Below are 27,945 nucleotides of genomic sequence, written 5' to 3' on the forward strand. Positions count from 1 at the left end.
ATCCAACACCAGATGAAATCTTAAGCCATCCCTTACCTCACGAGGTTCTTGAGTTTGAGGCTTTATTTCATCTCACGTGGTTAAGAAATAACACTAATCAAAGCAGAGATGGTGAGGCTGGGGAAATCTTGGTTTTAAGCAGCTGTGCTTGGTGAAGTCAGATGGAAAGCGGTGTTGCTGAAAGAAAGAATATTTTTTGAAAACATAAGCATTTAAAATTACAAAGCAGCCCAATTATTTACTGGCATTTAAAATCAGCAGAAGATGGAAATGCTGAATGAACACAAGGGAGCCCCTGCCAGGTTTGTGTGTGTGTTACCAGTAGGGCGCCTCTCAGCCAGGTCACTCGCATCACAAACCCAAGACCTCTACTCCAGCAGTGTGGTTTTTTTGGTCATGTATTTAAAAATAATCCGAGCAAGTAATCAAGAGATAGACAACTTAATAGAAGCCCTTAAAGGGAGTGGAAAAAATTAATCCCAGCTCCAATACACAAGAAGTGTCTAAGGGTGAGCCATTAAAGATGAACACAAAGGTCGTTAGGTACTTTCCAAAGGAAATGCTGAAATTGCACTTCCTCCCAACACTTGTTTATGTAGTGCAGTCAGAAGCACCAGACACTGTAACTGGAAGGTTAGAAAGGCAAAAAACAGTTTCACTTCAGGTAGGCAACCCTATGCATCTTCCTCCATGGTCTTTCACCAAATAGAAAGGGATTTGCATACAAAGGAAAACTAATATAAAGCCAGGCAAACACTAAGCCACCACATCAGGCACAAGAACTTGGAACAGCTTTTTTCTCATTTTTTCCAGAGCAAAAGCCCCCAGACATCTACCTTTTATAGGTTCAAAGGAAAGTGTTGCAACTGGGGAAAGATAAGGCAGAAGCCTGTAAAATGGGCAGAGGGGCCTGATTGACTGCTTCTTACAAGACGAGGACAGCCCTAGGCATTATCAGCCAGCAACTCCAAAACAAACAAACAGGACTTTTTTTCCAACTAGCACCTGCTGGCATTATGGAGATACGTCACAAGATTCTCTAGAAGCCAGGCAAAATGAGTTTTTGCATGCTTTGTACTGACCAAGTGCTGGAGGATGGCAACATCAGATTGCAGAAGGACTGCCAAAACCCAGAGCCGCTCGCATCCTCTGCAGAGCGGTCACACGGCCTCACAAAGAACGTGTTTGCACAGTGATACAGCACTAATATGCTTCCTTTCAGCATCTGTACCCTCACTAAATCCCCTAAATAGGCTCCTGCCTTACGTGCTTGTCAGCAACTGATACCTCAGCTGCAGGGAAGTAACAAGGAAGCCTGTATGAAAACACCCATACCCCCCAGTACCCACTGCACCTGGATGCAGCCCATCAGGTAACAAGCACCCGTTTGAGCTTAACTGCACCTGGAGTCAGGAAAAGGGAAAGAAAGAGGAGGAGAAGAAAATCACTGACATAAAATACTTCACAAGTTGGTCTTCTACCCATTGCTAAGCAAGTAGGCACTGCAGGACACCACCCTGCACATCTGTCTGGTTGAAAATATTTCCCATGAGAAAGGTTAAAGACGTGACACAGTCTCAGGGTACCCATGTGTTTTGCAGGCATGGAGCCAATTTCATCTCTTACAGCACCGTACCACTTCCTTACCTACAATTTTAAAAACCAGGAGTCTAACCAAATTCCAATGCCAACTTTGCTTCACCTGAAATAAATTATTTTTTTTTCCCTGTTTTACTTCTGATATTTCTTCTAGACAACCCAGAAGCACCTCTGCTCCTCTACAAAGTTACTTGATTTACAGAAATACAGCAAAGCATACATGAAAGTTTACACTGGATGTTGGGTGCATTGCCTTGACTATTCTTCTTATAAAAACAAAGCTTTTCTTCCCTCTGAACTCTGAGTCAAGTACAGTTTTTCTGATTTTGGCTTTAAAGTGTCACTGCCAAACAAACAGACAGAACTATCCCCGTATTATGCGGCCAAACCCAATCAACTGAAAACAATTGGTAATACAACAACAAAAGGAAAAAAAAAACACAAAACACCCCTGATCATAACACTCAAGTATTAACAATGGACCCTAAAGAACAGATTCAGCATTCCAGTTTGTACAGACATATCTACGGACTGCATTTTACGATGTTAATTTCAATTAAAAGTCTTCTGGATTGTTTTTTTAACAGTTGCTCTGGGATTTAGGGAAAAAAAGAAGCAAAAAAACACTGCTGTTCTTCGTGCTAACTGCAGGGCCAGCCAGTGACCACCACCTCCAGCCTGCTGCCTGGGGGCTGTGCCTGGGTTGCTCAGTTAACCGGCTTAGATAAATAAGCCCATGGGCACGACAGGTTTTTAACAGAACCAAAAGATGGGAAACATTTGCAGAAAACTCAACAGCAGGTACTTCTGTTCTGCAGCTTAAAAAAACGCCGTGGTACCTGAGCCTGCAGTAGGAGGCAGCTCACCTAACACCTGAAATGTGAAGGCTGCTTCAGCCTTCTGCCCTGTAAAGCCTCACAATCAATTTAACTGCAAAGGCAACTTACCAGTGCTCAGCTCAGGCCATCGTCTCTTGTGCAAAAGCTGCAGTTGAGTGAAGCTTCTCCAGAGTCGCAGCTCTTCGGTGTAATTTTAACACCAGAGCAACCTGCCCTGCCCGGCACACGGCGGAGCTGCAGAGAGAAACCACAGGAAGCGCAGATGAGAAGCCGTCACTGACATCCCGGGCAGAGTCATCCCTCTAGCAAAGCGTTCCCACACACAGCGGGGCTGAGGGCACAGCACGGGGCCAGCGCTGGTGCGTGCTGGGGTTCTCTCCACCTACCTGCTGGAGGGGGATTTAGGGCCCCAAGCTGCACCCCAAAGCCACCCCCGGTCACCCCCTGCCCCCCGGAGCAGGTACCAGAGCTGCAGCCCAGGCGAGGCCCTGACGCAGGCCGGTGGCTGCGCTCTCACTTCCCCTCGCCGGGAAGAAGAACAAGAGTGAGTTGCCATTCCCTTTCAGGCAAACTGGGTTCTGAAAACGTGGGCACACGTCAGGGTTTGGAGTGCAGCTGGGCGAGCTCCACGGCTTGTGGTGAGAAGCCCTGCGGCACGTTACCCCACCCCGACCCCTGGCAAGGCCTTACCAGAACGGGCACACCAGCAGCAGGGCAGCCTCAGCTCTCTGTGGCAGAGACCCCGGATTTCCCAAAGATGCCAGAACTTCGGAGGCTCGGTCCCTGAGCAAATAAATCAGCAAAGAGTCAGCATCCTCCACAGGGAGGGAGTGAAAACTGCATGGAGGTTCCATAATCTTTCGCTCAGTTGTCAGTGTTCCTCCCTCCTTTATTTCCCCGAGTGCAGGAGCCTGCATCACTTTGAATTGCCACACAAAGAAACGTCCTCTTACCACTAATAGGGCCGTCTGCTCTGACAAACTGCTTGGCTTTCTCTAGTTCTCCTCTCGTGGATGAAGCAGAGACTAATTATGGTGGTGCCAGGCATCCGAGCTGCGCGTTGCTTCCACTGCAGGGCAGTGTTTGAATCAGGTATCGTTTCTTCTGGAAACTTCACAAGTCAAGACTTTCATCCTCTTTCCTGGAACCCACCACTCTGAGTCATTTTAGAACCCAAACAGACAGAATTCTGGTGTCATTCACGATTAAAAAAAAACACAAAGCACATTACTCAATGCACATTTTGTTGCTTGGGCACAAAAAAAAAACCCACCCAAACATAACAAAACCAAAGAACAAACAGAAAAGGACACAGCCCACTCACCAACCAGCTCCCTCTGCCCCTGCCCTGCACGAGACCCCACAGCCCGCAGGGCACCGCGGGATGCTCTGCACCAGCTGGGGAAGACCCGAGAGTGGCAACCAGCAAACGGAGCCCACGGGGCTCCAGCAGCCACCTTCTGGCTACTGTTGGCCCCTGATGGGGCCGAGCCACCCCGATGACTGCCCCAGGCCCTGCAGCCCCGGCTGTGACTATTTCCCTTGGTGAGACAGCTCCGTTCCTGCTAAAGACAAAACCGGCTTGAGGTGACCTCTGAAGCCCGTCACATCCAAACCGCGCAGACGTGACTGTGAGTGTAGTGGGGCGCTGTGAAAACCGCCGTGGTTCAAGGAAAGAGTGACAGCTGAGGGGAGGAAACGGCTCGTACTTTCGGAGGTGGTTTCTGTAAGGCACTGCGTGAAGCAGCAGCCCTCGGCCCTTCCACCGTGCCGCTCGGAGGCAGGGTGACAGAGGTGAGGGGCAGAAAGGAAACGCGACGTCCGCCTCCGTCCTCAGCCTGCATCCTCCCCGCACACACACCGCAGAAGAAAACAAATGACAGGGAGCAGCCCCGCTCCTCCCACATGTTTAAGCGCTGGGCCTGCACCAGAATTACAGGGGAAAAAAAAAAAAAAAAGACAAAAAAGCAGTTAACTGAAAGCAGAACCGAGTTGTCCTTCCTTTCCCCTTGGCAGTCTCGGAGAGTGAGAACAAACGATGGCAGATGGCTGCGGGCAGTCAGGGATGTTTATTGAGCCACCACCACACTGTGTGCCCTGCAGACCTCAGCGCCACCTCCACACCAGCAGTCCTTCAGACACTTGTATCCGACACAGCTCCTACTCTCCTGGGGCCCTTGTTGTGTGCAAATCTGAGAAAAAAATGAAAGAACAAATAAAAAACATTGATTTAGGGAGAAAGATGGCACGGGAAGCACTTCAGATCTGTGGTCTTTCCCTGCCTGGGCTCCCTCCACACCGCTGGGGAGGTGTTTGTGGGGATGTGCAGGGGGAAGGGGGACGGCAGGAAGGGTCACTGCTACCACAAAGCAAGCAGCAGAGAAATGAGATGTCACCCCCAGGGGGACGGGGGCGTTTCTGCTCCCTTGGGCATCAGGCCTGCCTCCCACAAAGTCCCCACCTGCCGTTCCCAGCCGTCACCCACCGGCTTCGTTGTACTCCACGCATTTTAGGAACAGTCCAGACGGTGGAGCCATGGCATGCGGTGGAAGAGCCCGTGCATCTCTTAGCTCCAGCAACTCCTTTATCTGGCGAGGCGTTAGCTTCCCCTGGCCGACTGCCACTAGAGCCCCAACCATCCTGCGGACCTGGAAAGACAAAACGTGGCTGAGAAGGTTCCTTCCTCTGCTGGGGTTCCTCAACTGTCCCCCCATGGGCAGCTGTTCCCAGCGCCACTGCTTTGCTCCTGCTCCAGATGGAGCAGGACACACGAAGGATGCTTTGGCCCTTCTTTTAGATGCCACTGGTGGATCCCAGTCACTGCACAGGATCCCAATCACCACGTTCCTAGTCCCTGAGCACGCCCCAGCAGCTGTGGTCACCCCACAGGGGTGGATTTCTTTCCACTCTGAGCAGGGATTGCACGGGCAGCTTGGGTCTTGTGCCTGCAGCGGGCGCTGCCACAGCATCTTCTGGGGACAAAGCTGGTGGCAGGGAAGGGAAACAACAGGCAAAATGACTCTGCTTGTTGTAATTCTTCCCTCCCTACAGCTGTGGGCATTGTAAAGGATGGGATGAGGGCCTGGAACACAACCTCCAGCACCACTGCTCTGCCCGGGAGGGAGGCTCGCTCGCATCGCACGTGGGAAGAGCTGAGCAGGGGCCGGCTGCTTTCAGAGCCAGCAGCAGCACCCACGCGGCCGGCCGAGGCAGGAAGCTCACACATGCCTGCCGGGTTCACAGCTTCTTAACACATACGTAACTCTTTCCAGGTGGGGGGGACCGCGGAGGGGCCCGTTTCTCTCTCAGAAAGCCAAAAATGTAAAAGAAGAAAAAAAAAACCAACACCCCGAGTGAGACAGCCCACCCAACGCCCCCAAGGCATTGAGGTGGGGTTCTGAACACCTCTGCATGTCCCAGCTTCCCTTCCCTGCAGCAGTTCCAAGCCTTGGCTTAGCACAAACTTGGCACCTGCTCACCTGCTGCACGGGGTTGTGCCAGGAGCCCACCTTTGGGCCGTTCTGGTGGCACAGGGAAGCAGCGCAGATCCCTGATGTGTTGTTTTACCCACCCCTCACTAGAGGTCATTGCATGCTGTGCCTTCAGCTTTGATGTCTCAGTGAGCTACACGCAGACTAAGGGCAGGCAGCTGAAATGACCACGGGCTCGGCTAGCCCTGCGTGCAGGGAAAAGCAACACCCACAGGTCCTGAGGCTCTTTAACCCTTTTCTTTTTACAAAAGCCTCCGGATGGCACCACGTAAGGCAGCAGCTACACAACCAGCCTCATTCCCCCTCGGTGACAGAGCGCAGAAGCAGATGCCCAGGTAGAAGAGGGCGAGCTCACCAAGCACAGCCTGTTCCTGCTGCCCCGACAGGCTGCCAGCTGGCACCAAGGCTGCTGCTGTGCTCGCAGAGGGCATCAGGCTCCGTGCTGCTGGTAGCTGTTCCCTTCTGCACAGCATCGCGAAGCAGCATTTCCAGTCTAATGCATTAAATGGGTTAGCAGCCTTTTCTCCTTGTCACCAGAGCATCTGATGAAGCAAATCCCTGCTGCACACCCAGCCTTCTCAAGCATGTTGTCGTCCTTCCCCTGCTCAGATCCAGACACCCACTGTCAGAGAGCCTACAGAGCAGCGCTTGGCACAGGATAAAAACGAACTTGGTTTGTCAAAACAGAATAAAAAATAGCTGCTCGCTGTTCCCACAAAACACCCCCTCTCTCCTCCAAAAACAAGTCCTCCTCTTGCCTACTCTGTCTCCAGAGTGTGACCGTGGCCAGGCCAGAAACAGCCAGCTCCCGATCCACGAAGCTGCGGGGACAGCCACCTCCCCTGAGGACAGCAGCGAAAACCCCACGGGAGTTACTTCAAAGGAATCCCAGCAGAGGCCAGTCAGCATGACAGAGATCCTGCAGTCATGCCTGTGTCGCTGCAGCAGGTCTGCCCAGCTCTCCTTTGTGCTACGCCGAGGGCTGCTTCATGCTCTGAAGCCAGAAAGTAAAATTCCAGGCGGTCTTTGCTGGGCCCGGTGCCACGCGGCAGAGCAGGAACATATGGCTCTTGGTTTTACCACTCAGCCTGCAAGGACGGAGGTTGTGGAAAACAAAAAAACTTTCCACCCTCCCACACGGTTCTGTGACTTTGCTCCTTTCAGACACGGGCCTGAGATGTTCTGGTTCTGCTGGGGCAAACAGCGAACGTGGAGCCTCGCCTCTCTGACGCCAGGTCCCTGTATGGCACGAAGCCCTGACAGAACTGGCACTAAACAAGGATGTGACACTAAAAAAACGACCTAGGTACAGCGAGAGTGATCCTGTGGATGTTGGAGGCAAACACGGAGCTGAACAGTACCTGCCGGTAAAGAAACGATTTGCTCCTGAACTTCAACTCCCAGAACTCCAGTCCCCTGAAGGAAGAAACAAAAACAAGCGTTTAAAATCACATCTCAGATGTGAGACCTTCTCATGAGAAAAGTACAAACCGCAGCGGAATGCAAGCGAGCAGAGCGAGTAAGAAGCTGAGATCTTCCAGGCCTGCTTCAAAGATCAGGAACCTGCAAAACCACCCACGGGCAGCTTCCTTTGCAAAATTCAACTGCAGAACCAAGCTGAAATTGCAAGCAGCCAGCAACTCGATGCACAACTCATCCAGCCCCAAGGCTGCCGTGCTTCTCTGCTGGGGACGACTGCGTAGGGCAGCTATGGCTGAAATGGGGAAAAAATAAATCATTGTTCTGTAAGGGAGAAGTAACAATAGTGAGAAATAAAATAGGCAGAAACCTTTGTCAGAGAGGGAACAATGCAAGCGGATGAGAAAAGCAGATTTGCTGTCCCAAGGGTGAAGAGGGCCACGTGAAGCAGGCGCTGCAGGAAGCCAGGGGCAGTCATTCATTTCCTCAGGCTCGCTCCTGCCCTGCTGGGACAGCCAGGAGTCAGCTGCTGTAGGCAAATCTGCCTGTCAGGGCCAGCCCACCGCATACCCCAAGGCGGGCAGGATGACCCCATGGCCCCAACACCCCAAAACTTCAAGTCCCAACAGCCCTGCTCGTGGCAGAGGCCCCGTCTTTGCTCAACGCTGCGTGGGGAGAGAAGCTTTGACAGAAGCACAGCAACATACTCAGGCCCTCGGATGCTCTGGGCACAAATCACATTTTCCTCACCCGAATTTCAAACATTTAAAAGGGGAGTTTAAGAGCAGCAAGTGACGGCTTAGTGCCACGGCTAAGCTGCACCCAAGCTCCCCGCAATAAAAAAAATAATCAGTTTAAACTAACAGGATTTGGAACAAAAGGCAGTTATCGATAGGAACACCTCCAGGATGGAAAAGGAGATTAAGGAGCAACAATTCAGCTACAAATCCGAAGCCTTCAGATGAAGGAGAAGCTGGTAAGCGCGACTTCTGCTCCAGTATTTGAAGGCCCAGCCTGCCAGATGGGCCCTCGAACTGCTGCAAACACCTCCCTGTGAGGACTCTCCCAAGGCCAACGAGCCCAACACTTCACTGACGTTTCCTTCCTTCACACACAGAAAAAAAAAATCTGATACAGGCATTAGGCAGCCACGTAGGAACTTCCCCACATGTCAGATGTACCAACAGAGCCCCAAAACAAGCAGGTTTGGGCTTCAGAAGCTGCACTCCCAATCTTCCATGCCATCAAGCAATACCAGGAGCCACTTGGACCAAAGCACAATAAAACGACAACAAAAACTAACTTAATTAACAGTTTTTAAGCCCTCCTTACATCCCACAGCACTCCTAAACCAAAAAGACACAAGTTTACCTTGTGCACCCCAGAACTCTCCTCTCCTCCTCGCTGTGAGCCCGGTACCTGCACCACGGGGCTGCAAAATTGGGCACAGCTGTGGGGAGGGCACAGCCACACGGTATTTGCCTCGGGGGGGTCACAAGGACAGGCTGGGCTTACTAGGGACACCTGGGCATCACGGGCTGCCCGTGGCCTGGGAGGGGAGAGCTCTGGGAAGGGCAGGAGGATGAAGCGGGGACAATGGGGTGGGAGGTGTCGGAGCGGGGCTGGCAGGAAGAGAAATCCTGAAATTGTCACCGTAGGGAGCGGCCAGGAGCTGTTTTTTCAGGATTCACAGATAAATCGCTGCTTTTCGCCCTCCCTGCTGTGTGTGTTGGCAAATGCAAAGGCGGCTTCTGCCCCCGGCTCCCTCTGTACGTCGGGGAATGACAATGCTCTGTCACCTCCGTGCGGTTTGCTCTCCCTCCAGCACGATGTATGTGGCACACGGACACGTGCGGCGCGAGGCACGTGCACACAGACCCAGCACGTGGAGGTCACGGTGCTGCTCAGCCCCAGCAAGGCACAAGAGGCAGGTTTCTTCCCAAAGAGGGGCAAAGGCCCCCCTCCAAACTGCACCCACGGCCTCTAGCCAGGGTTCTCCTCACTTGGCGGCCACCAAGCTGTGAGAGGCAGCTTGAGATACTCAGGAAAAACACCACGGAGGCTTTGAAAGAGAACAAGGGGGTTTTCTTTAGGAGGGAAACTTTCTTTTCCTTGTCAATCTGGCTGATAATTTTGCTTACGAGCCAAACCTCGGGCTGCCTTTTCCACTTGGCAGCAGAAGGCAGCACCTTGCCATGAATAATGCATGCTCAGCTTCGAGAACAGGTGACAGCAGTCACTGCCCAGGAACGGGGCTAAGGCTCCCAGCACATCCTTAGCATTCAGAGGCATTCTGTAGGGCAGGAACAGCGACTCCACTTCCACTGTTGCTGAGCAACTGAGGTTGACGGAAGGAATCATTTGAACAGTCGGCCTTTTAGGCAGACAAGCGCTCAATTCAGAAGATTGGGTGAAGTTCAGAAAGGAAAGGAAGAATGGCAATGAAAAGCTGCATTATTTCGCTAAGAGACCGTGGTTTATCGTGCTGCGGATTCTCCCCTCCGAAGGAGAAAATAAAGCTCCTCAGATTAGGCTTTGAAAAAAAAATCTATTTATAAGCTTTTAATGCTATCAGAGCCTTTCACTGCGGGGATGGCTCATGCTGCTCCTGCAGGGAGAGATACACATGCACCTCGGGCACGTTTGCTGTCTTATTTGCAGAGTGGGCAGAGAAACTCCAAGCTCCACGGCTGCAACTGTCCCCCCAGGGAGTGTTTTACAGATCAGAAGGAACTGGGATGCTGTAAAAAACCCCAACCCAACCAAAACCACCCACCCAGCCTGCCACAACCACGCTGACCCCAGAGCATTTTTCTCGAGGTCAGAAAACTGGTTTATATTGTTTAATACCTCCTTTGTAACGCTTTGTTAATTAAGTGCTACTTAAACACGTTGAAATGAGGCTTCTCGAAGCCACCCTCGTCAGCCTAAACATTCATTAAATCAATCAATATCGACACTTTTATAAAAACGCCTTGTTACAAAACACAAGCTCGGCTGCGTGTGTCATCAAGCAAAAATACCCTATCAGCAACAGCTTTGCTGCTTTTCAACCAATTTTTAGGGTTGCTTTCTCTCTCGTGAGTTGTTTTTGGCCTTGTGTGGGATGGATTTCTGCAGCAAGTTATGCAAGGAGTGGCAAATTCGTTTTTTTACATGAAAATTGAAGGCATAAAAAAGGTGATCTGAGCCGAATCTCATTGACTGGCCAATTGACAACAGCAGGTCGGGACTGGGGAGGTAACCTGGCCCTTATGCAATCACAGGTGGCCTTGGTGAGACTTAACGACTTATTTTACTTAATACTCACCTTGTTTTCTCTGCCACTCACACTGCTCCTCATCACAAGGGACAAGATGAGCCTGGGGGTGAAGTCCTGGGCTGTTACTCGTGCCCCTAGGTATGACCACCCCAGAGGGATGGAGGCCACGTTCCCCATCCCGCAGTGGCAACCCAATAATGAGCAGCAGGAATGCAGCCAGGTGACAGCCCCCATTTTCCCCTACTTTTTCTGTCTTCCCCTCCTTTTCCCCTGGGGACAGTGCTGCAAGGAGGCAGGAAGGAGCTGCTGCTGGCTGCCCATGTGCCTGTCCAGCAGGGAGCACCAGCGGGAGCTGTACCCAGCTGGGTGCCCCTTAACGAGGCTGTGTATTGAGAGGCAGCAGCACCCAGCAGGGAAAGCAGGGAGCAGACAAAATGCCTTTTTCTTCCTGACCCTGAATAGGGAGACTGGGAGGAACTGAAAGGCTCCGAGCATACAGCTCTCTCTGTTTTTTGCAGCTCCCTTTTGGGTTTTGTCCCACACTGCTGCTGGCAAAACACGCCAGTCGAAGACAAGAGCGGGCTATTTGCAAACTGCAGCGAGGCCCAGCTGAAGCTTGAAGCATGGCACTCACTGTTGCAGCCGGCTCAGGAGGTATTCAAATTTACCGGAGGGAAAACTATGAAGAAAAGGGTTTTCTACTCAGAAACAAGGAAAACGTGGTTTGGAGGCAGACAATAGCAACTTTTGCTCTCAAGCTGAAGCACAACGGCCACACTTCTCCGAAAGAAAGAGGCATGAAAGCAGGGGCCATGCTCAGATGCTAAGTACCCATGATCTTCCTGGGAAAAAAACTTCACTTTCTGCTAGGGAGAGAGAGAATACATGCAGCCACTTCATTTCAATACTTGCAAGACCTGGTCCTGAAAGAACCTGACACGCAACAATCTGTTGTTTATGTATTGACTGAGAAATATTGGTTTTCCTTCATCAACATCCCCTGGGAAGGAGGCAGGAGCTGCTGGAGTGAACTGCGTGGACCTGCAGAGCTACAGCTGTGACCTAAGTGTTAGGTGGCTTTTTTTTTTTCCTCCTATTTGCAGCCTGCAGGCAAAGCTAAGATAGAAACAGGAAAAAAATAATCCTGTCCCCTGGCTGGGCTGGCTTTTAGCAACCAAAACGAGTGTAAATGCTGGAAGCACCTCATAGGATTGCTCCGTGCCTGGCTCTGTACATCAGTTTACAACATCCTGCCTTCCTGCACAAACAACTGGCCCAGCTCTTCCACCCTCAGCCCTGTTCAGCTTTCTCCATGAGGACATTGGGCAGGAGAGGGAAAGAAATGTCCTTTCCATACCGTCACCAGGCAAAGCCCTGCTGACACCACCCAGGGCTGGGAAGGCGATGCAGGAGGAGGAGGAGGTCAGTTCTCAACACAAAGCTGGAAAGCAGCTTTTGGGACAAAGCAAGCACCAGCTGGGCAGAGCAATCCCCCAGCCAGGGGCCCTGTTCTCACCTGGATTCATAGTGGTGAGCCAGGAAGCCAGAAGAGGGTTGGATTTCTGCCTGGAGGATGGTTCTGATCGGAGACTGAAAGGGTGTTTCAGAGTTCAGCGAGCGAAAAGTGCTGAAGTCGTGGGTTCCCAGCAGGAACCGTGCTGCATCCTGCATGGCAGGCACATCCAGGTAGCTGAAATTAAACATGCAGAGCAAAGAGAGAGGAGTGTTGAGTGGGACCAAGTACGTTGTGTGCGTCAAAGTCTAATTAATTGATGAGAGGCTCAAACCTAGCATGCAGATTTAACGTTGCAGAACTGGGGAAAGACATTTTGCAAGAGGAGTTTCTCCAGGAACAGCCCAAACCACAAAGCAAGATGCCAAATGACCGGAGGTCTGATGGTGTTCAAAAAAACCCCAGGCTAGGTCAGGGGCTGGCAGGCACAGACTTCTTCATAAACCTTTATCCTGCTGTGCTGCAGGATCTTTAATTTAATTCAATAACAACTGAATTAAAAATAGCTCTGTCCAAACTGTTGGCTAGAGCAGAGGACAAGAGAACCAAAATCCTTTGCAGTATCTTACAAATTCAAAAGGAAGGTGGCAGGTAAGAGAGTGTCAAACACTGTGATGGTTTTCCAAACCTTTGAAAAGATGAAATTAGGAAATAATAGGAGTGGAATGGGTGTGCAAACTGGACGTGAATGAAACCAGAATGTTGTGAAAAAGTCCAGTTTTCTTGAACTTTTATTTGTCTCAGTACAACCTCATCTAAAAGACAATTACAAATTTTCTTCTGGGGTTTGTTTGTTATTTCCTTGCCCGCTGTTTATCGTGTCCTAAGTGTTTTTAAATGGCACTGAACTTGTTTTTCTTCCCTTCCATATACAAGCCCTAATTTGTTATGACTCAGTGGCTACTCCATGAGCGCTGAGCCAGACACACCGGTTTGTTATCGTAGGGCTGCTCAGAGTCATGGGCTCTCACTTACTATTCAAACACACAAGCGCCCAGATTGGGAAGGAGAAAGCTGGCCTACATGCAGCCATCACCAGGAGCAGGCCAAGAATTAGAAAAAAACACAAAAAGAGCTCTAAGTCCCAGGTCTCACCACCCATAACTCAGTGCAGTTCCACTGATTTCAACAGAGAATCCTTTCCAGTGTGAACTGGGGGTCTGGTCTTACACGTGGACATCACCTCCTCCCCAAATGCTGGGGCAGCTGCCCGGGGAGGGTTTCTGGAGCCACTTACCCCCCCGGAGGAGCCCAGCACAGGTCCCTTTCAAACACGGGTACTTCAGACCAGTGAGCGCAGCCCAACAGCAGCCGGTAGATGTAGGTTCTTGACAGCGCCGAGAAGCGTGCGTGGAAGTCACTGGTCACTCGGTGGGCACTCAAAATGCTGGTAGAAAAGAGAAAGGGATGGACAGAAACGTCATGAACCAACGCACAAACTTGTGCTGGTCTCCACGTGTATGGAATTGAGACATGCAATGGATGCTTTGAGGAACTGCACTTACAAGACATCAAATATCACAGAGCTGACTGCTACCCAAGAAGCGCAAGCGGAGGCTGCCCCAGGTGTCTGCCGACACCGTGCCCTTCTAACACACCCCAACAGCTCCTGAAATAAATGCTGGCATGCTGTGGGAGTCGTCTTTGCAGGAGACGCTGCTGCTGGTGGAAACCCACACGCTTCCTAGCGATCTCACCGGTGTGACTCCGAGCATCCTGGCCCCAATTTCCAGCCAATAATCGAGTTCAGCTGCCAACAGTTTTTCCCTTCAGCTGAATGTCACGTTTGGGTTCCTGTTCTTGGGGATGGCACGGTGAGGGGGCCGCGTTGTTCCCACCCCGTTAGGTGCTGAAGGCACACGTGTGCGTGCTGGCTCTTTGGAGGCATTCATCTGCGTGCACGAATGCGAATCACTCGGGGGAAAGTTCTCCAAAAACAAACAAGCAGGGCAACGGTTGAGGTTTCCCAAGATCCTGGGGATGAAATCTATCTCACATATGGAGGACATTATGCTGTGCTGCACCACGACCACAGCAGGTCGGGAGCCTTTCAGTGGCTGTTCCAAATGTCAAGTGTGTATTTCACAAGAACCCCTACCAATTTTTCCGTATCCCCACTACGCTAGAAGAACAAAGAAAATCGTAATTAATCCTCTTTGCACCAAAGCAGCTGTGGAAATCATTCCCTTTGGACTTTTCATCCCCTACCTTCCCTACCAGGCCAACCAAAACAGAAGCAGAGTGCCGGTCTCCTTAAAGCCCTGGAAGAAAACATCTCCTTCATCGTGCCTGTGGCCCTCACCCAGCCATGCTCAAACCTAACATTTTTTCAAAGATTTGACTGCCTTAATGCACAGCCATAAAGGGAATTTGCTACGCCGAGTCTGATAGGCGAAGAAATGTTTCTTCTGTCCCTGCTCTAGGCTGGCAAGCTAGGAACTAATTAATGCAGCATCGTTCCCAAGCTGCTGAGCTCTTCCAGACCTCTTTGCTTGGCTCAGAACTGCCCTCGTGCAGCTGTGAAGCACTGACTCAAAGGACAGGCAGTGTGTTTGTGCCTGCCTTCAAAAGGCTGCTTACCATAACAGTAATATTTCCAAAGCCCTCTGAGTCTAGCCCTCAAGTCTCCAGGACAGCATCAACTTAGCTGGAAGAGAAGCTTTGTAGATGATAAAACCAGATGTCCCAGCCACAGCTACCACCAAGAAATGTCTCTTCCCTCTCCAAAATTGCTTCCTTTCAGCTAAATGTCTCCCTCTGACCTTCCTGCCTCTTTCTGCCCTGGCACACGTGGAGCTCCCAGCAGCCTTGTCCCATACAAGAGGCATTTTAACACACACTCCCTCGGCATTTCAGCATTCGTTGATAGTCCTCTGGCTCACAAACCATTATCCCTTCAAGGAAAACTGGGGAGAGCTGAGATCACCTGAGCTGTATTCCATCCAGATGCTTCAGCATCTTCCTGGAGGCAAAAAACAGCGCATACTTAAAGCACATTTCAACCTCGGTTTTGCTAGAGAGAGAGGTAGAAGAAAGTCCAAAGGTTTTCAGCTTTTCTTTGTGACAAGGATGTTCGTGCCCTGAGAGGTGAGAGCAAACAGCCACCTTCCTGTTTTGCTCGTCAAACCCATCCCAAAAACACATCAAGGGACATCGGGCTGGAACCACTTCTACTGGCAACCCATCCAGTCCTATAAGATACGTGGGTAAGAGGAGCTGTGAAGTCAGGCAGCCTTAATGAGCCCGTAAGAGAGAACTTACAGCCCAGGTACTCTTGTTTTTCTCACTAATGAATCCCTTTCTTGGGCCAAGTGGCTGTCTGCAAACACTAAAACACAATCTGACATCCTTGGGGCTTCCTCTGCATTTCCCATTAGTTGTGCTACCCACGAGCAGGGCTGGCATCGCTCTCGTGGTGCACAACACCCGGATGGACAGGACTTGGACGGCACTAAAACCCCAAAAACAGCCATCAGGGAGTGACCCCCTCACAAGGATAAAGCCCAAGCCTTTTGCAGAGCCCTGGCCCCCCACACAAGCGGGAAGGACACCCCAACAGCAGATACCTGCACGCCCGAAGCAGCACCCTCTGTGCTCCCTCTTAAGGCAGCTTCACGGCTCACTGTAGCAGATGGAAATAGTTGAAAGTAGGTCACTTCCCTCCTGCCTCCCCCCACAACCTCCAAGACAAACAGGACTTTGCTGCAGCAGCAAAAAGCAAGGAGCATCCCAGCACCAGCGAGCCTGCAAAGAGCAGGATGCTGCGGGCAGGAGAGCTCCTGGGGACCCTCACATCTCACACGAGCAGAAGATGGCTTCGGGGAATGGTTCTGTCTGCTCGTCTTCCAGCGACTCTGGGCAGTTAATCCAAGGAGCTTGCAAGGCTGCTGGACTCCTCTTTAAAAGAAACTGGGAGAAATCACCTGGTTTCCCTAAGGCAACGCCACTATTAGCATCGAACAGAGACATCCTTTAGAGGATGCCCCTCGTGAGAAGGATTGCTGCTCTCCTGCCGTGTGCCCTCCTGGTTTTGGAGCTGGCTCTGTGGAGAAGAAGGGATCCAAAACAGACAAAAAAAAAATAAAATTGATACCATTTGGGAGCAAGCAGCAGACAAACCTATTTATTTGCTTTCAAAAGGCTGGGGCTTCAGGGATTTCTGCCAGCCTAAGTGCCTCTGGCTCGTACCCCTTGACTGCAGAGGCTCAGGCCACAGAAGAAGAAATTAAAGCTGAGCTGCAGGCCTGCACACAGATTTGCAATAACAAGCCCAAAGACCTCTCCACTGCTATAAACTCCCAGAAGAAATGCAAACTACATCCTCCAGGCCTGTAATGGAGTTTGAACCTAGGACCTCCAGCCTCTTCTAAACACAGTAATATAATTAAGTATTCCATTTATTTTCCTCTGTCTACATGTCTCCACAAGCATTTAATCTCCCTTGAGCTTCTCGTGTTAACGCTTATGTGATTTTTATTAAATAAGCGCCCTTTTATACCCTCTGATAGAGTGCTTCCTTCAGAAAAACCCATTTATGCTCACATGATTCCTCACTGCAGGCATCCTCTCCTGACTCTCCCAGCAGATGCAGTTCCTACCATAGGCTCTTTCAAGCTAGGAGTGTTTTCCCAGTATTTATTCCACCCGTTCTTCAGGCATGCCACGTTTCAGGCCTTGTTAACATCCCAATTTTTGCAAGGCTGCTGGTGAATAAACACTCTTAGCATTCTTCAGCTTTTTTGACAGAGCCTACATTGCAGAAGGGTCAGAAGGAAAAAAAAAAAAAAACACACAACCAAAGACATCTCAGGAGAAACACCAACGTGTGAAATACAAAGGTGTCCTCCAGCAGGACATCCCTCCCTCTCCTCTGACAACAGAAGGTGAATGTCTCTTTGCAGGAGGTGGGAGGAATCCCAGCTCTGTCTTGCTGCCACCCAGACAGCTTTGATGGTGTACTTACAGAACTGGAACCAGAAATAGAAGGTGTGAATCTGCCGCTCTATCCTGCCCAGGTGATAGCAAATCCTCCTCAGGTCGCCCCACCTGCGGAATACGCTCTGATCTCTGTGGACAAGAGCCTTTCAGATACGCTGCACAGATCTAAAGGCAGATCAGCTGATAGAGGAGCCCCGTCTGCAGCAAGGCTACAAAGAAGGTCATTACTGCTGACGATACCGCCAGCCGGCTTGGAATCTGGTTTCCCTTCCAAGCTCTATCGACAATAACGAGTTCTCACAAAGACGTCTCTCTCCATCACCCCCTGCTTGCAACCACATAAAAGTGCTGAGCTTTCTCCCCAGCATTAGGAGAGAATTCTTCTTGGCAGAGTAATATTTACAGAGGGAGGGGCTGGCTGCTGCATGCACTTAAGACTCATGCCCGGCACCAAGCTCCTTAATGGAAAGCAGCTGAACGGTTTTGAAGAGGTTCAGCCCAAGGGAGGAGGGAGAAGTCAGAGCTGCCTGCACCCTGATAACCTCAGCCTGCCTACCTGACAGGGGCTGGCCTGGATTTAGCAGGAGACACCACCTCCTGGCACGTCCCTGCCAGGTGTTAGCTCTTCTTCCATCTGTGAGATCCCACCACTGCCTCCTTCTGAAGATGCCAGCTAAAAAAATTCTCTTCAGCTGCAACCCCACACACGTGCCACGGTCTGGTAGGACGAGAAGGTTCGAGGATGTGACAAGCCACAAGCCTAAACTCAGGGGAGAGAGGCTGAGATTCTGCAGCCGGTGACACATGGCACAGCCTATGGCAGTGGTAGCCTCTGGCTGGAAAATCAGCCAGCTTTGACTCCCAAACAACTGTTTGAGTGTTTTAAGGAAGGTAATCAGGACTGTGACCTACTTCAGGTTCCTTCTTATTGCTAGGGCATCCATAAAGTGTTCGGCTCCCAGGGTGTGCAAATGCTGACCTAGTTTTCAGCCTGAGCAAAAATAATACCCAAAACCTCACAGAAGTCAAATTCTATTTCAGAATCTTTTAATAGATGCTGCAGTCTGAAAAGAATTCATCTCCAGCTCTCCTACACAGCAGCTACATTAAACTCTTTGTATATATGTCAAAGGTGAAAGCTGTCAAGGGATAGTACCTCCTAGGCATTATTTAAACATGCAACGTGGCTAGCGTGTGAGAGAGACTTGCTTGGCAATTCAGGCAAGTGAGAGGCCAGAACACAAATCTGTCTGAATGGATGGACAAACCACCAAAGTTGCAAAAAGGTGTTTCCTCATCCCAACACATGAGACACCTCCAAATGGGCAGTGTAGTTCACACACAGCCCTGTGTTTTCTTTTGTACCATTTATGTTCCTTTGTATTCTGTCAAAATTTTCCTTTGTTGTTTTTTTTTTTGTCCTCACAAAGCAAGGGAATCTAGCTGCTACTTCAAGGGGCCGGAGAAGTAACTCGATTTGTAGGTGTAGGACTGTCAAGTGGTGAGGTCCTTATGCTGCTCCCAAAACCCCTTCTGAAGGGGTTGGAGAGGAGCTGGAAGTATTCGGGGGAAAAGTTCGGTTAAAGCAACAACAACAAAGAAACACCCAGCCAACAACAGGAATTCCGTGCCTCCAGCAACGAGGCCTTTACAGCGCCTTCCTCCCCTCCTTCCTCAGCTGAGATTCCAAGGATTTTACTGACAATTCCCCTTTACCCTCCAATGGCTCCCCTGGTGCTTGTTCAGGGGTGAAGGAAGGCAGCAGGCTCTGAGCCAGCTGCTGCAGCTTCTGCTCCTGGCACCCTGAGCTGAGAGCCCCCAGAGAAAAGGTCCCACTTCTAAATAAATGCAAAGTGCCACACACCTCCAGGAACCCTGCAGGAAAAGGGTGCAAAGCTCGGTCCTGAGGCCACGAGAGCTGCAGGCACAGGCAGAGGGCACCAAGGTGGGATCTTGTACCGAGTCGCCGCTGTCTCAGGCACTCGTGACCATCAGCATACGTTGGAATTCCTTCCCTGGGGTTAATGTGCCCTCTAGACATGACACAGCAGAAGTCTGGAGGTGGGGGATAAGCGCTGCTTAACGCTGCTGATGCAGACGCAGCATTTCTGCAACCTAACTGGAGCCTGCCCAGCACGGCAGCGCCGTGGTACCTCGGGGGATGCTGCAACGTCTCGCTGCTGTCACATCCGTGGGTGAGCTGCCTACCTCTGGCAGGCAATCTGATTCCCTGCTTCCAAAAGCAGAGGCACACGCCTTGCAGAGGTGCCTGAACACCCACCTGAGCAGTCCAGGTTAGAGAAGACTGCAACTTGGGATTGCTTTCCTCAGGCTCCTACCTCAGGTGAAGGTTTGAGCGCTTGCAGTACGTTCTGAAAAAGTCAGAAGCTGATTAAATTGCAGATCGACACCTTCTGCAGAGAGCACACAGCTTCAACCAACCAAACCATCGCACTCTGCCATGGGGGACACGCATGAAGGACCTCCTGGGAGAAAACAAACATCATCATTCATCTCTCCTTCCCTCAGACCCCAAATTGTCTGAGTGCCTGCAAACCTAGAGCTGGGTTCCCTGCTCCACAGGCCACGGAGAACTGGAACCCTCCCTTGCAAAACGAAGGACAGATGCAAGTATGATGTCAGCCCTCAAATCCCAGGCCTTGCTGCGTTGGCATTTGGGTCAGGCCCTGTTTCACAAAGAGGAGATTAGAAAATAAAGCAGGCTGGGTGAAGTGGGAAGGGGGAGGGTGCTTCACAGTCATGCCACTACTCTTACAGCAATCCCATCGCTGGGGTGGGGAGGGATTTGCTTTTTTGTCCTGGGTTCTTGTTCTGGCATGGGGAATTTGTCTCCATAATCTTCCTTTATGTTGATGGCACCAGAGAGCAGTAACGTGAAACGGAGCAGCCAGGTCCTCTGAGTAATTACCACCTGGCATCTTGCATCAAGGTGCTGCTGCTCACCCAAAGAGTCCCTATAAAACACCCACCTCCTCGTACAACACTCTGAAGTCCTCTGCCACACTCCTCGTAAGGGACAGTCCATGCCTGGAACAGTTTTCAGTTCATGCAAATAAGACAAAGTAACACAAGGAAGAGTAGAGAGCAGCAAAGCAGCTGCTGGTAAATGGCATGTTGATTGTATGACACCAGCCCAGATTTGGTTTTCAGCCTAAAACCCCAATATTCCATTCGATTTACACTTTAACCATAAAAACGCACCCGTGCCTGGGGAAGAACACAGCAACTGTTTGGCAGCTGACAGAGAAACTGCACGACAGCTTGGAAAGGAAAGCAAAGAAAATTAAATTCAATCCACCTTTTGAAAAATTCACAAGGCAGAGCAATTGCTTATCTAATTGATGCAAGCTCCTGGCAAAAACTGCTGATTCTTTGCCTTTGAGGGTGGGCATTTAGACCTGGGTCTCACGCAGAATAAGTCCATTCTGAGATTTTGCAAGAAGAAGCAATAACTCCAACAGAAAGAAAGAAAAAAAAAAAAAAGAAAATAGGAAAAAGAAATGGCAGCTGTTCTGTTCTCTGTAAATTGTTGTGCCAACCCCCTTACTAAATTCACATGCAGCTCTCCCGAGTCTTTTACAGCTGGGTACAGGATAAGGAGGACTGGTTATCTACCCCATTGAGCAAAACCAATCCAATTTTGTTATAAAAATATTAAACTGGAGCTTGTCATGCAACTTCTTTAAATCATGTCATGTGGTGGCTGTGGTCTAGCTGGGAAGAAAAGAAGTTGATGGCGATGGAAAGGAGGAGCAGAATGCTGACACTAAAAGCAATTTTGTCTGTTTTTCATCGTTTTGCACAGATACGAGTCAGATGCGATGCTGCAGCCAAGCTTTTGTTAGGTGCTAGTTCAGCAAGCAAAGAAAATGAGTTTGGGGAATAAAGCATCACCGAAAGTTCATGTATGGCTCATGGAAAATGAAAGTCACTCCAGTGGGTTCACTGCTCGCATGGTGACCCTCGTCTCTCACAGGGTTTTTTGTTTTAGTGGTGCCAGCATAGACGATCTCCTAAGAGCAACAGTATAACAGCAGCAGTCTTGAATGTACGAGCGGTCTGGCAGTAGTGGAGAGACGTGCATGGGAGTGATTTGCCAACACAAAACAGGAAAAAATACATCTTGTGAGTGAAGATGGGAGATCACTGCTGCATTTCCCTCTCCTCCAGCAAGGGTGAAATAAAAGGTTTTGACTTGCCACTAACTCACCGGATTGGTTCAGACTTCAGGTGGTGATTTAGACCACGGATGAGCTCTCTCTCTTGAAAAGCTGGCTTCCCCGGTGCCCGCTGGATGTCGAGGTGAGCAGCGTTGCAGAGAGCATGAACGCCACTGTCTGTTCGGCTGGAGATGTGGAACTTGATGGGAACAACGGGCTTCAGGTTCTGTGCTGCCTTCTGCAAGTCAACGTGAGACAGAACCATGAACAGGAGAAGCAGTGCCCTCCCCCTTGCTAACCACAGTCCTCAGGATCTCCACATCCTTTGCTTTATATCATTAGGTGAGTAGAAAAGAGGACAGAGAGTTACCCATTCACACCCAGACACAACCCCTGCAACCCACAGCTAAGCAGAAAGGTGTAAAATAGTGCAGCTATTGCTGCAGGCAGGATTTCTTTTCCATCCCCAACAGGAGCAGGGCTACAGGAGGCAACACGCTTCCATTAGTTGTTACGAGTGGAGGAGGAGCCAGGGACCAAGCAAGAAGCAGCACAGCACTGATGTGACGCGGTTATTCGTCCCACTGAGATATATAAATGGATCTAAGAATCAAGGCACGGCTCTCATAAAACACACCAGCAGTGGAGGAGCTGATGCTGAGCCATCCCAGCAGGTGTAAAGAACCACAGGACAACCACACGCCACCAGCGGTCACGGGACAGAGCTTCCTGATACTCCCTGCTTCTACAGTCCCTAAGAGAGTGTCTTCTAATTAAGATGGTCAGAAAATGCACACAAAATGGAGTTAAACAGTTAATCGGCTGCCAAATATTTCAGGGTCTTCCCAGACAGGTCTACATTTAGCAAAGGCAGGGTGGGTTTTGGTAAGGGGCAAAGGTAAACTCTGGTGGGTCAGAAACCTTGGGACTGCAGTAACTTCCTAAAACAATGTTAAAACCACAGCAGGTCTTGCACACAGCAAGGTTGGGAAGTAGGTTACCAGAGCTGCAAAAGAGTTTTTGTCTTTGCGACGACAGGCCCTGAGACAGAAAACCCGATGTGCTTTATTAGGGTCTATGAATGAAGCATATCTGCAAGACTGGGAAAAACAGAAAACAAAGAAAAGCAGAAAAGCAGATGAATGGCTAGAAATTTCCTGCTCTTCCATCTCCCCTCCTGAGCAGCGAACCCAGCAGTGGTCTTTATTAGATTTCAATTTGGTACCAAGAGTCAATAAAGCTTGAATTGCTGACTCACAAATGCCTTCCAGATTCCTACGAGTTGAGCAGACAGGATTCTGGGCTCTCAGAAACACACCATTAACAAGCACAGGGAGGCAAGGAAAAACGTAACTGAGCGGCAGAGGAAGGCCTGGGAAACAGAACAGAAACGACCCCAGCCTCTTCCCCTTCCTAATCCTTCTATTTGGAGTTCACATGTGGTTACAATTAACAATGAAAATCTTTATTTATCGCCCTTAAGCAGAGAGAAGCAGACAGAAATCAAATAGTTTTCTGCAGCAGACCTTGGCTTGTGCCTCAGCAATTTGTCTTCGAGCAGAAGCTGCTTTTAAGAGCAAAGTTTCTGCACAGATATGTTTGGGTTTTGCAGGCTCCTCTTCCCCTGGCCTCGTCTCCCCCTCCTTTGCCGCCAGGCACAAAAGTGCCAGTGGGAAGAGAGCTGAGAGGAGGCAGAGGAAGAGAGAAGAGGGGAGAACATCCTCCTTTCTTCCTGCTATGGCCTCGGGGAAGTTTGGATGCAGCACTCTGGATCCCCGCACTGCATCCAGACAGAGCTGGGTAACGGGAACACCAAAAAGCCTGGATCTCTCCTCTGCCTGCGAGGGTTGGGCCTTTTTGGAGAGCAGACTGGGGAGGAGGAGAGGATTGCAGGCTCCGAGGTGAATCTCGTTGCTTCTCTGCTCCGGCCACAGAACCCAGAGAGGCAGCTCCATGGTGTTTTCACAGCTGCCCTTCTCCTGCACGCTTTTCTCCTTACAGAGAGAAATAATCTTCTTACAGAGAGCACTTCTTGCTGAATTCGTCACAGGCAATTTCCTTCTGACCCCTCCCCTACGTATGTCTGCTTTCTGTGCCATCCAGAGGGCCTGGGCACCTGGAGGCAGCTGGTACCGTCCTCTGCTGGTTCCTGTGTGCCCTGAGCTGCCAACGTAACCCACGCTGAGCTGCAAAAAGAAGATGCGTTATTTACATTTAGTAACTGCTTGAACGGCAACCAGGTTTTCCTGCCCTTAAAAAAATAAAATAAAAGGGCTAAAACCAGCAGGGCTGTCACCTGAGGAACTCAAAAATTGCTGCTGTTAATTCAGGTCCCATCCATCAGCTCTGGATTCCAGCGGGGGAAGCTGAGGCAGAAGTTAAGCAATTTACCCAGGGGTGCTAAAAGGCAGCAGAGGAGATGCAAGAATCAAGGAGCTGGGTTCTCCTCTCGTTTTCTCAAAATTCACAGGTCTCTGCTCCCTTCCTTAGGCCAGACAGCACGCAAGTGTCCTTCTCTTCAGCAGGTGCTTGGTGACAGGCACTGAAATCTTGGCTGGGCACCTGCTGAGCTGGATTGCACCCACTTCCATCCTGCCTTTACTTCCTGAGCCAGAACTGTTCCAGACAACCATGTTCCTGGGGCAGCAACAAGCATCCCTGGGTGTCCCTCTGTACCTGTACTGCCCTGCAGAGCCGTGGTGCAGGGGGAAGCATTACTTGCATTTAGCAGGCCTGTTCTGCTAACCAGATTCATTCACTAAGCACTTCCATATTTTGAATCCTACTGAAATTTCCATTGTTGTGTGCCAGAACAATACAAATCCACATTCCAGATTGCTATTATTATTCACAGCTCTGTTCTCTTCCCCCCCCCTGTACAAATGCTGTAGAGGGGAGATGAAGAACAGGCCTGTTAACATACACCGGCGATGGCTGGGAAGCAAAAGTTCATCCACTTCTCTCCCTGAAGTCTAAATAAAAAACTGCTCAAGATGCTCAGCCACCAAAGACCCCTGCAGAGCATCTGGGAACCACGAAAGGAACCTGACAGATCAGTCGAGGATGGGTGTGCTCGAGAGAAAGATGTGCATTAGGAATATTTTGGAAAAAATGTGTGTGTGTTGCTCTTTCCCAGCAGCTGGATTGCTTATTGGTTTCGTCGGTGGAAGACATCCACGGTGGTTTTAGCTGCACAGACACAGGAATCGCATTGCACTGCCAGGGATGCTGCACAATTTATAAGTTGCTGGGTTCTAATAAATAATAATGTGCAAGCTTCTGGTTGCAAGTCATCGCAGCCCTGCTGACTCAAGGGGTGCTATGTCAACTGAAACTAATTAAGAGCCTAATTCATTCTCACAGGAAGAGCGAAATGTAGTGAAAGCCAAGAAGAAAAGGCTGAGAAAGTGGCTCCTGCTGCAAGGAAAGGTTTCCAAAGCAATCTTCCATGCTGCTGGAATGATTATACATACAGGCAATGAAGGTAACACTTCTGAGTCAGTTTTCCTTTCTTTCCTCCTCCTTTTTTCTTAACTGAGAGAGGGAAGTTGTACCAAAGCTGCTTTGCATAGCACAGAGTTCATCTATGTTCTCGTTCTCCCTCTCTTCCTTTCATGAGGAATAATATCTGGACTTAGCACAAGGCTGCTGGCCAAAGCAGTGCTTCATGTGGGAGGATTAGTTTTGGGCAGCATTCGCCAGCACAATGGGAAACAGCACGCTCAGGAGATGCTTCAAACCCAACACAAAAAGGAACTTCATTCTGTAGATCCGAGCAGGCCTCACACACGGTGCCTGTGAGCACAAGCAGCAGCTGCTCACTTCAGCAAAAGGTGCTGCACGGGAGATTTTCCTTTCCAGGAGGGGCATCTGTAAGAATTAGGACTAGAACACGGAGCCCTGCAGCACGTGCACTGCCCTCCTTGTTGCAGGGGGACAAATCACAGGTCTCCAACATCCTGATTTGGGAAAGCAAGGTCTGGAATTCTGCTCTGGACCCACCGCAAGCAAGCTGGGCTTCCAAGTATTTCAGGTCAAATATATTGTCTCCAAATATATTTGGCTGCAAAGCCTGCCTCGAAGAGATATTAAAAAGCTCCTTCAGGCATCTGCACGTCCTGTATGATACAGACACGGTGACAGAGGGTTACAGACAGGCCTCCGGATCAGCCACGGTTCAGCAGCTCTACCTTGGCACTTGGAGGACTGCAGAACACCCTCACAAACCAGTCCTCTCCACTTCTAATGACACCAGCTGTTGGTACACACAGCCTACACTTCACAGGTTATTTGCTTGCCTCTAATGGCAAACAAAACAAATGTCTGAACATACATAGAATGGAATAAGGATCTCATTACAGATTTAATCTTGCCCTTCCCTTCAGTTGCCTTCCTGGCTTTGGAAACGAGTGTTATGAAGTTCAAGGCTGCACAGAAATGGAGGAAGGAAGATAAATTCCTACAGGCCCCAGAAGTTTTCTATTAAACTTGCTTTAAGACATCTCATGTGGTTCTAATAGACACAGCCCTGCTCAGCAGTGCCCAGCATCAATACCACCACATGAAAGCAAAGCACATATCCCAGAACTGGCCAGCAAAATGCTGATACTGTGAAAAGACAACACCAAATAAGTTTATCTTTTTCTTTTTCTTCCCCTTTAATCACCCATCCTACCCATTCGCTTGTTAAAACAAAGTGACTTGGGTAATGCAAAACAACTGCTGGGCTCACCCAAAGTCCGGCGCCTGGGGCTGAGACGCTGGATGGTTCAGAGGATTAGATAAATGATAGAAAGTCCTTTGGGGCTCTTCTTTCAAGATCTGCACAATATTTATACACTTTCTCCACAATGGTCTCAGGCAAGGAGCCATTCAAATACATCCTGAGAACTCCTCTTCAAGCTATTAACTCATCACACTTTCCTTCTGTGGGCTGCTTGGCGAGGCAATGCAAGAACCATCACCCAGTAAAGTCAGGCACAGCACGGAGCACTGCTCCAGTTTGTGACCACAGAGTCTGACTGGTAATGAGAACAGAATCATGAAAATGTTGGCTATTAATACACAGGCAGGGCCTGGCCTGCCAAATGTTGCCCCAAACGTGACCTGGGCAATACCATGAAGTTTCATTTTAATGACAGTATGATTAGCAAGGACATACCTCCAAGCAGTTCTGGACTCCAATCCCTGACTGGTTAGCTGAAGTTTCCATCACCCCACTGCAGAGCAAAACAAATACAACAGTTAATGATACATATCACGACCCTGCATTTTCTACACAATGTCTTAACACAGAGTCCACCAACAAATCCAGAAGTTAATGCTGGGCACTCACTATCAAATTGCTTGCTGCCGAGCAACCTACATCTTTTTACACAACTTGCAGGGACAAAACACTTTGAAAAATGGACACAAAAACAGGTGGCATTCTGGAAAGGTGACTGGACACAAAAATCATCCTGCCAGTGCTACCTCCTGAACTGGTCCTTCTGATGGGTTGAGAAGATGAGGCAGCCAAATTCCACTAGAGAAGGGTTTGCAGGGAAAGATTTTTTCAGGGCCTAAGTTAAATGCCACTGTAGGACCCCTTCTTGCAGGCCCTGTGGATGTGAAGACACGATTTGGGGTGAGCTTCCTTCTCTGTTGCAGGAGTCACAACCACTCACAGAAGGCACTGAAGTGCAGAGAGATGTCCTGAGGCCAAACTTGGCCTACCTGCAACCACGCAGGGTAATTTAGGCCAGTACCCACAACGAGACAAACTCCGCTGTGCAAGGGAAGTGTGGGTTTTGGCTTATGGTGGTGTTATTCTGGAAAACCCTCATGTAGATAGGCACGACTCCACAAGCTGGGGCTGCAATAATTCTCCCACACACTCTTTTTTATGTAAACAAGCCTAACGACGTATGTGGGATGTTTAAGGCCTGGGGAAAGGCAGTCCCAGCTCCCTTTCTCCACCAAGGAGCTTTCCACCTGCATCTCCAGGGCAGCGCGGGCAACCAGCTCCCCACACCGCTGGCTCTCCCAAACCACACCGCATGAAACATAATTACCTGCACTCCCACCGACTTGTATCCACGTTCACCTTCCTCTCTGCCCTTTCACGTTTGCCCTTTGCCCATTTTCTGCTTTTCCTGTCTGAAACATCCTCTAATATTTACCTGTGGCAGTAGAAAAGTGCAGCCCAATTCCCTGCCCATGCTCACCGACTTGGCACGTGTAGCAGCTCTCCCCCAGTTCACTGTTCTCCCCCAAACCTCTGCACTCCCCCAAATGTCCTCAGTGCTCCCCCAAACCCTTGCACTCTTTTTATTTTTTCTTTTTCATTCTCTCTCTTTTTTTTTTTTTCCCCTCAGTCGCCTCCCTGCAGCCTCCCCATCCCCACCCGGGGCTCCCCGGGCACCGCCTCACGTGCAGCACGCGGGGGCAGCGCCCGCACCTACCTATATTTAGTGCCAAAGTACTGAAAAAACACTAAATATCGCGTTGGGGGAGAAACCATCCTCGCTGGGCCACCGGAAAAGCTCTCCCCTCCGCTCCCAGCTCCGGGGGGGGCGCCGCCGCCGCCACCACCACCACAGCACCGAGGCGACCCCGGGGGCTCCCCCGGCGCCCTGCCCGGCCTCACCGCCCCTCCTCGGCCGGCTTCCCCCCGGCAGGCCCGCCCAGCAGCGCCCGCTTCCGCCACCGGGGCCTTCAGGGA

At 50.2% G+C, this 27,945-nt stretch overlaps 1 protein-coding gene and 1 long non-coding RNA gene across 2 annotated transcripts; both read right to left on the reverse strand.

Moving 5' to 3' along the window:
• Positions 1 to 38: 38 nt before the first annotated feature.
• LOC311217785 lies at positions 39 to 3,209 on the reverse strand. Its single transcript, XR_014619059.1, has 3 exons — positions 3,129 to 3,209; positions 2,547 to 2,672; positions 39 to 177 (listed from the first exon to the last, which is right to left on the reverse strand). It is a non-coding gene; the product is annotated as an uncharacterized lncRNA (long non-coding RNA).
• Positions 3,210 to 4,543: 1,334 nt separating this feature from the next.
• On the reverse strand, positions 4,544 to 27,806 carry PUSL1 (pseudouridine synthase like 1). Its single transcript, XM_084300079.1, has 8 exons — positions 27,686 to 27,806; positions 26,404 to 26,461; positions 21,293 to 21,480; positions 13,361 to 13,510; positions 12,127 to 12,300; positions 7,291 to 7,345; positions 4,924 to 5,086; positions 4,544 to 4,630 (listed from the first exon to the last, which is right to left on the reverse strand). Exons 1-8 carry the CDS (start codon positions 27,742 to 27,744, stop codon positions 4,599 to 4,601), a joined length of 879 nt encoding a protein of 292 aa, XP_084156205.1. The 5' UTR covers positions 27,745 to 27,806; the 3' UTR covers positions 4,544 to 4,598.
• Between the last annotated feature and the right edge of the window lie 139 nt (positions 27,807 to 27,945).

Source organism: Netta rufina, assembly GCF_964035555.1.
Source record: "Netta rufina genome assembly, chromosome: 22".
Lineage (NCBI taxonomy): Eukaryota > Metazoa > Chordata > Aves > Anseriformes > Anatidae > Netta > Netta rufina.

Bases quoted from the DNA above. Each gene is read 5' to 3' on its own strand.
- PUSL1 (XM_084300079.1), bottom strand. From the start codon at position 27,744: ATGGTTTCTCCCCCAACGCGATATTTAGTGTTTTTTCAGTACTTTGGC. The intron at 12,301-13,360 runs GTAAGTGGCTCC...GTTTAATTTCAG, and splicing joins TGCTGGGCTCCTCCGGGGGG to CTACCTGGATGTGCCTGCCA. The intron at 7,346-12,126 runs GTGAGAACAGGG...TTCTTCCTTCAG, and splicing joins GCTCACCACTATGAATCCAG to GGGACTGGAGTTCTGGGAGT.